Below are 10,278 nucleotides of genomic sequence, written 5' to 3'. Positions count from 1 at the left end.
ATTATAGGGTCGAAATCATATATTTTGGAATATGATTGCAATCTTGATCCAAAAAATATCAAAGTATATTTATATTCTTAAGACACCAATTTCTAACATAGGTTTGATCCTCTCCTCTGCCAGCCATTCAATTGACTTTATTTTCATATGATGTGGATTGTATTGACCCAATACTTCAAAAGGAAGCCATGTCAGCCTTGGTAAAAGTCATTACCAAATTAAAGGCAAAAATGCTATAAAAAGGTTAATTTAGTGTCAAATCGAAATTGGTGTAAAAAGGTTTAGGAGTTAGAATTATGTTGAACTTTACTTCCATATTAACTTCTTTATCGCACATTTAAGATTAAGATTTTTATAGATTAAGAGGGATGACAGTTGGATAATATCTCCTCATTAAAACCTTCTTTGTCTTTTTGTCCTTTTGTGGTCGTTGACAATCATTGGTAATTCATTTGAGAATACTATACTATCATGAGATATGACTTCTTCATCTTCATATAATTCTCAAAAATTTGAACAAGACTAGCCTAGATGATGAAGTAGACGACTTATCTTTTGAAGAATCTTAAGTTGTCATTTGTATAATAATATTTTGTGTAGATTTAATTGGTCTGGCTAGTTGTATATACTTCAATTCTATGTATTCTTTAATAGAAATTTTTAATTATCGATAAACAAAAAAACTGCTTCTGGGGACCAATATGAAGGAACAGCTCGTACCTAATAAAACAATTCATGAATAATAATAGTGTTAGATTAAAAAAAGGAGATGGGCCCTCCTTGATTGAGGTGTTACCTAAATGTTTGGTTGATGTTGATTTTTACATGATCGCTAAAAAAAGTTACTTATATTTTATTTTTTAATTGATCAAATTGATTAAATTAAAATATGTAATTAATATGATATAGGTCAAATTGGTTGAACGTAGGAATTTCATGTGTATCCATCTAATATAATATCTCCAAAATAGTATTATTCGAGATGTTGAGTATTGTAACGATATATTTTAATCATATTTTATAAGCTAATCATTTGTAGACTTCAAAATAGATAAAAAGAAGTGTACCCTTTGGGAATTAATTGCAGTTCTAGTTGTCTGATGGATTAGTTATTAGATATGATCTAGAATTTTTTGTAATATTTTATTAAATTAACTTAAGCTTGGTAAAAAGCACAATACCTTTTCTAAAGTAAATATACCAATCTTGACTCATTGAACCCTTTATCTATAGCGAGTTTAGATGATACATAAAATTCTGTTAGACCATCCGTTATACTCTACACAACAACGGTCGTGGAGAGCTTCCAGATCAGCCACCGGAGCAACCACGAACCACCCCACAACAACCAGAGTACTTTCCGGTGAGAACGAAGAGAAAGAAAGAAGAGAGGGACAGAAGAAGGCTGAGAGATAAGAAATCGGTCAAGAAGCCCTGATTGGGCGTTGCGTCTCGTCGTAGGCACCACGATCCATCACGAAAACGATGAACCACGACCGGCCGGAGTGGTGTGCACGGCCGTTGTCCGTGGCCACGTAGACCACGACCGGGTTCGTGGTCCGTATACCGGACGACCTAATGGGTTTGAAAGATGCTCACATTATTTATAACTTTTTAAATTATTTTAAACAAATACATATTATTATCATAATAACCTCTTTTTGTAATCATGTTTAACAAATTAATTATTTATATACTTTTTTAAAAACATATAAAAATATTAAATAGTGGAGACATTAGATTTTATTTCGAAATTAGCAATAGGCGTTGTTATTATCATGATTAACACTATTTATAAACACAAAACAAAATGAATTTTTATCCAATTTATAACATTTATTTATAACGTAAACTTTAAAACCGAAAAATGAAAATCGAGTAAAGACTTTGGCTCAACTTAATGACTTATAATCTTTTTATATTATGTTTGTTCTTTTGTATTTTTATTCCCTTTGCCTGTCTATAAAATACAGTGGGCGTTTTCTCATCACGCACATAAGAAAAGGGGTTTCACTTTCCAGAACACTCAAAACCTTACTCACCCTCCTTCATGTGTTTCGATGGCGACTGAATTTTCTCCTAGAGATACCACTGAATCAAACCATGACTTACCTTCTCCATCAGAATTTCTATATTCCAGTCGCCGTTGTTGTTTCTGCATACCCTACAAGTGGCAGAAAGTACGTTCGTCGTCTCCGGAGTACAATTCTGAAAGAAGTCTATGGTCACGAGGGATCGACGCCTTGATGAAGATTCGGGAGTGGTCAGAGATCGTTGCAGGTCCAAGATGGAAGACATTCATACGCCGGTTTAATCGTAACAAAAGTTTTGGTCGACAATCCCCCAAGTTTCAGTACGATCCTCTAGATTATGCGCTCAATTTCGACGAAGGAGCGTTAGATAACGGAGATTCTGAAATGGAGAACGAGTATATGGTCCGCAACTTCTCCTCAAGGTACGCATCACGGACGACGGTTCCGATAACTTCTAAACCATCGACTGATCTCGGTAAGGAAGCAATCGGACCGAATTTCGTATGATTAGCTTCAATTATCACCGGTTTGATTTTGTTTGATTAGAACTTTTTTAAATCTGGATCGCTAGATCATTTTGGTAAGATTTTTTTTTTCAATTTTCGATTAGTACGTGTGGATGGGGCCTGTTTGTGAATATAATAAACGCAAGGAGGGGACAGTGAAAGGTGTAAGATTACGTGAACGGCTGTACTTCATAGGTGTTCTTGAATTAAAAATTTGTTTTTATGATTAATCCTCCATGGCTATGGCTCCTTCTATAGGCTTCTACACTTTTCCATTACGTTTCCTCTCCTTTGCTAGAAATCCTTTGCCGATATCTGTAGTTAATCTTTGTATATATATTTTAGGCGATTTCTGTAGTTAAACTTGAAGTATGTTCGTTTTCAATATAATGAATAAATGTACAAATCCTGTATGGCTTTCTATTGTCGTTTTGTGCGTCTGTTGCTTATTGATTGCAACTGATGGCACCTGGCAATGGAGTGTTGGCATTGCCATTAGCATTATGTTGTAACTTGTAATAATACGAAGCAGCGTTTAGGAATATTCCATGGTTAATATCCTAACCATGTCGATGGCCACCATCATTTTCAGAGACACCAATACAAGTTATAATGATTAATTTGATTTCAAATTTCTAATAGATAACTATTTATTTATACTTAAATAAAATTATAACAATTGGGGGGGGGGGGGGGGGGAATTAAAGAAATTACTATTATAAGCATTAAATATGATGAAAGTAAATTCATATAATTAAAAGCATTACAAAATCAGAGTTATCTATCCTTAAAGAAATGTTTAGCCGTTTTAATCGACTCTTCCATTTATGTAGTATATCAATATGCACTTCAATGGATACACTTCACATGCCACTCTAAGTTCTTAGGCTGTAGGGGTGGGAGATGTTAAAGGAGGTGCTAAGGATGCTACACCGCATCCTACATTGGGCGTGTTCGACACGGAGCGTTTGAGAGCTTCTAGCTTTTGACAAAACGCTCCGTTTTGAACAGAAAGTCTCGTTTGACACTACAAACTTCTAGCATTTGGTTTAAACAAAATGTTCCAAATTCAAATGCTACTTTATGTTGCGTTTAACAAAACGCTATAAGCTACCCGCTATCTACTAAACGCTACCAGCTAGTTTTGCCGAACATGCTTATAGTTGCTACAAAAACAACGAAAAATACCTCAAAACTCAAAGTATATTGTGTTACATGGAAGCAACTATTTCACAAAATTACATGATACTCATGTGCATATATACACCAAATGCAATGGAAATGGATGAAAAAGCGTGATAAGTCATGTATAAAAATGTTCCTAAATAATTTCTACAAGTTTAAAGCATTTATTGTTCTTAAGGAAGAAAAGAAAACAATAAACCGGGAACTAAAATAAAAAATTGAAAAACGTAAGTTGTTGGCCTGTTGCTTTTAAGTACAAATGTAAATGTGTTGGCATGTTAGGGTGCAATTATCACATTTGTCATACAAACATGAATTTGCCTTGATCATGCACTATCTTCTCGAATGAGTTTGGAAACTGTTCTTCCAACTCGTAATCTTCCCCCTTATCATGACTCTCCTATCATTCTCCAAGTCATCTTCCGGAAATAACCATATGCCATTTGTTTTGTTTTGGTTTTTTTAAATGTCTAACACACTAACATACATCCACTATCCTACTCATAAATCTACAACTTTTGTTTTCATTTAGACTTGAACCCTCAACCTTTGGCTGAATGATATATTTTCATCAACTTCTGATACCGCTAGGTTGCATCATTTGTTATCTGTAACAAGTAACAACCTCGTCCTCCTCTATGGTTGGAATCCACCCGACTTTTTCCTTTCCCCGAACAATGTAACTCACATCTTCAATAATAACAATCACCTTTCGCGAATAAGATCAAGACAATTTCCCATGTAGATGCTACTTTTTTAAAAGAGTTTAGAGTCCACTCACATAGTAGAAGCCTTCAATCTCTATCCAAACCAACCTTTCCTTCATCACAAAACGTTTTGAATGAGACTTAAACTCAAGAAACAACGATAGTATCACGAAATGCTTTTAAAATTATGATGCCTTCTGAGACATAAACTCCACCAATAACTATGCACCCTCAATTCATTCTTATATAATTAACTTATATAGATTAGCAATAGAGAAAACACCCACGTTGGAAAGATTTAGCGTCTTCTCTTCCTCCTTCGACCTATAATCATGTTATCTTGTTCCCCATTCCATACACAACATTCGCATCATAATATGAATTCTCGTGTCACGAAATATGACTAGTGATGTGACTAATCTTACTTCAACAATGGGGACCACACAAATTATAACGTAATAGAACAACTCATTCCATTGTGGTGGGTACAACCTACCTACCTTCGTGTAGGTAACCATATAATGCATATGTATACAGATATCATTCATGCACCTTTAATGATTTCTAAAACACAACTTTTGTTTAAATAAATCATTTAATATGTTTAAATAAATCATTTACTAATAAATATACAACATGTATAAAATAAACATTTTAAATAATCGGATAATCAGTCTCATACTACACATCCAATAAACATCTACGAGATGAATCAGTTTGGTTTAGCTAGTGGTTATTGTTTGGTAATCCCCAATGAGATTTTTTGATACCATAACATAACTATTTAAGCTCGTGAAATTAAATAATTCAATGGTGTTCAGTTTTTTACAACAATTAAATATGCTCATAAATTTTTTATCTGATTAACAATCATCACGGGTCAGAAGAGGTCATAGACCGCTCTTCTTCTTCCTTCAAAGACAATATCATCGTCGCCACCTCACCCATCATCGGTCTCGCCTCTCGTGAACCATTAATACAATTTAACGCCACATGCAACAACCTAATCATCCTTTCTTCATTAGCCCCTTCAACTATCAACGCCTTGTCAAAAACCTCCCCTGTCCATTCTTCTTGAACCACAGCCCTCACCCACGTCACTAAACCCGACCCATTGTCCTGAACCGGCTTCCCGGTCAGCAACTCAAGCAGAACCACACCAAACCCATACACATCACCCTTGAAATTTCCGGTGGTTGTGCGATCTTGGGTCCTGCTTGGGCCCGGGTCCTGGTCACTGGGACCCGGGTCCTGGTGATTTGCTGGCATTAGCCCATACTCGCTTACACACGGCTCCATGTCATCTTTTAGCAAAATGTTGGATGACTTTACGTTTCCGTGCGCGATCAAGTCGTCTTGAAGCTCCCGATGCATGAATGCCAATGCCGCGGCTACACTAGACGCGAGACTTAACCGGCTACCCCAATCAAAAATTTGCCCGTTTTGTGATCCTAAAACAACAAATCAAAAAGTTATTTAAATTTTTGTTAAAAAAACTGTTTCTGTAAAAACGTTATTCTTCCTGCAATAATGGTGAATAGTAGAAAGAAAAAAATGAAAGCAAAGCGCATTATTTTTTGAGATGGAAGAAAAAATGAAGTAAATTTGGGAACTCACCATGGAGAAGTCTAAAGAGACTGCCATTTTGCTGATACTCATAAACCAGAAGCTTTTCGTGTTTTGAAGAGTAATAAGCAACAACTGGTAACACATTTGAATGCTTTATTTCATCAATTTTCTGCATTCTTTTCTTGAATTCATCTTTCGAAATCTTCCAATTCTTTATCCTTTTAACAACAAGAGAAACCCCACCTTCCGGTTTCACTTTATACAAACTTCCATTATTACCCCTTGAAATCAATTCAGCCGGTGCACGAAGCAGATCTTCAAATCTCAGCCCGTTACCCACGGGACTCGATAGAACCACCATCGAAGTAGAAACCCCGCCGTTTTCAACCGATGTCAACGAGAATTCCGACCTCTTGCTATTTCTCGATTCACTTGATCGCCCGCTTCGTGAACTGTTCTTCGGGGACAAATCCGTCTTTTCATTTTGCCCCCTCTTCTTTCTCTTGACTAACATGATTGTGACTAGAACAACAATTAAAAACCCCAGGACCGCATACCCGGAGTAAATAAAAAAATCCCGTAATTTTGACTCTTTTTCTTTCTTTTTAACCGGACACGATCGGGGCAACACTTTCCCGCATAACCCCGGGTTACCCGCGAAGCTGTTGCCATCGAATCGACCCGTGTCATCGGGAACCGGACCGGTGAAATTGTTATTTGCAATGTTGAAATCTTGTAATTGATTATAATTGAAGCCCGGAAGTTGACCTGTGAACTGGTTGTTCTGTGCTAAGAACGTTAACAAACTTGTGGTTCTTGAAAAATCCGGTAAGTCGCCGGAGAAATCGTTGTTAGATATCACAATCCGTTTCACATTTGGTAAGTTTGTAATGGAATCGGGGAGATTGCCGGAAAAACGGTTTCCGGTGAGGTAGAAATGGGTGAGACGATTACAGTTTGAAATCTCAGGCGACAAGATTCCGGTGAGATTGTTGAAGTTGAGACTAAGTACAAGAAGATTACTCACCTTGCAAAGTGAACCAGGATCGAGTGTTCCCGATAGATTAAGATTCTCAAGGACGATTTTTTTTACAGTTACGTTGCTTCCATCGCAAGTAACCCCGACCCATCTACTTGTGCATGGGTCCGACGAAATGTTCCATCCCCAGTTTGTGGTGGTTTGCATTGGCGCGAGTTTATCCATGAATGTGACCAGTGCCTGAATTACACTTTGATCTTCTGTTCTTACTGATGAAAAAAGTAAAAAGAACAAAAACGAAACAAATAAATTGGATCTAATTTGATCCATTTTTGGATTGAAAATGTAGCGGAATGAATTCAGCAAGATAGATGTAAACAAGGTTTGAAGTTGAAGTTGAGTGAAGAAGAAGAAGAACTTACAAGTTACAAGATTAGCCGGCTGGAAATGGTCAAAATGGAATACAGTGGCCGGCTTCTTGACATTTGTGATCAATATACTAATCTTGGCTTGGTCTATGCAGGCTATCTGTTTGCTTTTAGCACAAAAAACAAACCAATTGCAAGAACAAAGAAGGAAGTATAACTACATTTGAATTCGTAATACTGTAAACATTTGCAGGTTTTGGTAAATTGTACAAGTTTTACAATCGGGAGTTGAAATAGGATCATAGTTATACAATCGTTAAAACACAACCACAAACCCTAACAGATTAACACCAATCGCTTATAAATCTGCACGACCTGGAATTTCATCATCGCTCGAAGTGTACTGTCCGTCACTGATTTCATCCTCACCGCTGTCGTCTTCTTCAGCTACGGATTTACCATTGTTCTTTGCGTAACGCTCACAGTACTCTGTTAAATAGAACCAATGTTAATCACAAAGATCGACGATAAAATATCTATTAGTGTTGGAATTTTGTGTTATAATCAAGGAATACGACCTTTAACTTTTTCTTCGTACTGCTTCTTGTCCTTCATCATCAATGAAGCAGCATCGCCATTGAGAGGATCAGAAGGATTTGGGTATAACAAGAGCTGAGGAAGAAAGACTTCGAAAATGTTTAAAAGATCTGCAATTTAAGAACGAATTAGAACAACTTCGTACGGGTGTTCCCTACTTTCCTGTTGACTAATGCAAAAAAGAAAGATTTAATACCGAACATTGGACTCCAGGACTGGTTTATGACATCCAAGCAAACCGATCCAGACCTGCAATTTTGATTAAAAACGGACAATAACAAGAATGTCAAGTATCAAGAACATGAAAAACGTAACACATAAACGGATTTGTCACCATTTTTGAAGTCGTTTTTGCTTTTGCTTCCATTAATAATGCTTGAATTAACTTTTAATCACGTATTATGTACTCACAGCTCGTCGACATTGGGGTGGAAGATTTTGTTCACGAATCCAATTGAAGGAGACTTGTATGGATATGCATCCGGCAGCTCAACACGAACTTTCCACACACCACCCTCATAAAAACCTAACAGCTCCAAAAGTTAGAGCTCAAACATCCAATCCAATTCGAATATTTTAAAAAATTGGGGAAGCGAGGTAAGAAGCACACTTTCTTTTGGCCCGTGAAATTCCACACTAAATTCATTAAGCCTATCATTTGGTGTATCCACGATGTAATCGCTCATCATCCTGAATTCAAACATAATATCATGATAGTGTGGACATGAAATGACAAAACAAGATGTACTGTGTCTGTGTCTCTCGCGCGTATGGGGCCATTAGCAAAAAGGACTAATATATCCCACTATCCAGAAAGGTGAAACAATATGGGATAGAGACTCGCTAGTGCATAAAGACATGAATACCCTCTTCAATCCTACAAAATTACCCTGGAAAGCTTGTCTAGTAGTCATGTCTTGTCTGGTGTAACAAATGCTAACCAGTACAACTTATATAATTATGAGAAACAAGACTTACAACTTCATGACATCCATTTCTCTCCTCTTGCTAGGGGAAGACATTTTCGTTGGGCGAGAGCAAGTCGCAAACTATGGAATTTAGTAACCTGGTTAGCATATTTGAGCAAATGTCACAAAAGATTAAAAAAAGTAAAAGAAAACATAGTCATACATGATACATGATTATACATGCATTTCAATCGCATAATTAAGCAACAAGTATGAATTGAAACTGTTGTTTTTAAAGTCTTCTACAAAAACAAGATTGAACCAATATTGTTTCTAAAAGTAAAACACCCAATTGTGCTTTGTCCAGATGGTAGAGTTCCAACTCCCAATCCCACATATGATAACCACTAAAGTTAATATCAGATACTACACAAATCGAGTAAATTTCGTCACAAAGACTTTTGCATATTCTAAACACAACGTGTGGAATCAAACATAGAAAAAAATCATCAACTAATCATCTCCCCAATTCTTTAAAAGCCCAAATATAACTTTTAAAGTCAACTGGATTACTTCATGACTTATAAATCGACAAGAAATTTTGGTGGTGAATATATACAAGGAATCGGTAAGTAGATTCAACTGTTGAAAACAAGCATTACAATGGAGTCATTTCAAATAAAAGGAAACAAAGAACACGTACTTCAATTTCTAGTTTAAAATTACCGAAGTTTGAATATAAAAAAGTCCAGAATTGATTCTAATTTAGGGAGCAATGAGATCAATTGCGTTAATTTCGCCAAGTGATGTCAACGGGTAAAGGGATCAAATAACCAAATTGCGAAAATAACGAAACACATACATCAAACCCTAAACATTATTCAATATTTACGATGGTTGACTGGTTTTTTCCTAAAGGATCTGCTTTCAGTTTCCTTCATAATGGAAAGCAAAATAATCATAGATCAAACGAAAACAGTGAAGAAAAATTAGCGATGAAAAGGGGAGAATGCAAACCTAGAGATTTGAGTGATCGAAATCTGTGAAATCGGGGGGATTCTGGAACGAAGGGAGTATAGAACCGAGATTGGAATGAGGGCGGAAGTTTTTGGAAGTGGGTACAGAAAACAATGGCGAATTGAAGGCGTTAGGTTGGGATAGCGTGCATGTTGTCGACATTTCTTTTAAAGTTTATTGCAGAGAAAGATGTCACACACGTGGAGAAAAGGAAAAGACGATGAACGTGTCAAATTCGTGGATAAGTGAGAAAGAGGGGGAGGGAAAGTGTTCTTGGAATGTCATCATCTTCTTGAAAAACAATAATGGATTCATATTTCTCAATAATAAATAAATTAATAATAGGTTTTCATATTTTGTCGGTAAGAGGATGTTTTAAAAATCCCTAAATAAAAGTATTTATATTAGT

The 10,278-nt window shown here is 36.2% G+C and overlaps 3 protein-coding genes across 5 annotated transcripts; 1 reads left to right on the top strand and 2 right to left on the bottom strand.

Moving 5' to 3' along the window:
• Nucleotides 1–2,060: 2,060 nt before the first annotated feature.
• On the top strand, nucleotides 2,061–2,540 carry LOC145113639 (uncharacterized). The gene has a single exon (XM_079049710.1). It carries the CDS (start codon nucleotides 2,061–2,063, stop codon nucleotides 2,538–2,540), a length of 480 nt encoding a protein of 159 aa, XP_078905836.1.
• Nucleotides 2,541–5,203: 2,663 nt separating this feature from the next.
• Nucleotides 5,204–7,510, bottom strand: LOC145122525 (putative inactive receptor kinase At2g26730). 2 transcript variants are annotated; one of them, XM_079058156.1, is made up of 3 exons: nucleotides 7,402–7,510; nucleotides 6,049–7,248; nucleotides 5,204–5,882 (listed from the first exon to the last, which is right to left on the bottom strand). In XM_079058156.1, exons 2-3 carry the CDS (start codon nucleotides 7,202–7,204, stop codon nucleotides 5,305–5,307), a joined length of 1,734 nt encoding a protein of 577 aa, XP_078914282.1. In that variant the 5' UTR covers nucleotides 7,205–7,248; nucleotides 7,402–7,510; the 3' UTR covers nucleotides 5,204–5,304. The 2 variants fall into 2 exon arrangements, with proteins under 2 accessions (XP_078914282.1, XP_078914255.1); XM_079058129.1 differs by having other exon boundaries at nucleotides 6,049–7,456.
• A 59-nt stretch (nucleotides 7,511–7,569) lies between these two features.
• LOC145122635 (ubiquitin-conjugating enzyme E2 5-like) lies at nucleotides 7,570–10,129 on the bottom strand. 2 transcript variants are annotated; one of them, XM_079058290.1, is made up of 7 exons: nucleotides 9,870–10,129; nucleotides 8,923–8,993; nucleotides 8,555–8,634; nucleotides 8,356–8,470; nucleotides 8,141–8,193; nucleotides 7,926–8,054; nucleotides 7,570–7,836 (listed from the first exon to the last, which is right to left on the bottom strand). In XM_079058290.1, exons 2-7 carry the CDS (start codon nucleotides 8,964–8,966, stop codon nucleotides 7,706–7,708), a joined length of 552 nt encoding a protein of 183 aa, XP_078914416.1. In that variant the 5' UTR covers nucleotides 8,967–8,993; nucleotides 9,870–10,129; the 3' UTR covers nucleotides 7,570–7,705. The 2 variants fall into 2 exon arrangements, with proteins under 2 accessions (XP_078914416.1, XP_078914357.1); XM_079058231.1 differs by having other exon boundaries at nucleotides 8,923–9,010; nucleotides 9,870–10,126.
• Between the last annotated feature and the right edge of the window lie 149 nt (nucleotides 10,130–10,278).

Source organism: Lactuca virosa, chromosome 1, assembly GCF_052849685.1.
Source record: "Lactuca virosa cultivar CGN04683 chromosome 1, Lactuca_virosa_CGN04683_v6, whole genome shotgun sequence".
NCBI lineage: Eukaryota > Viridiplantae > Streptophyta > Magnoliopsida > Asterales > Asteraceae > Lactuca > Lactuca virosa.
Note: the sequence above shows the minus strand (reverse complement) of the source record. Positions and strands in the feature narration are given on the sequence as shown.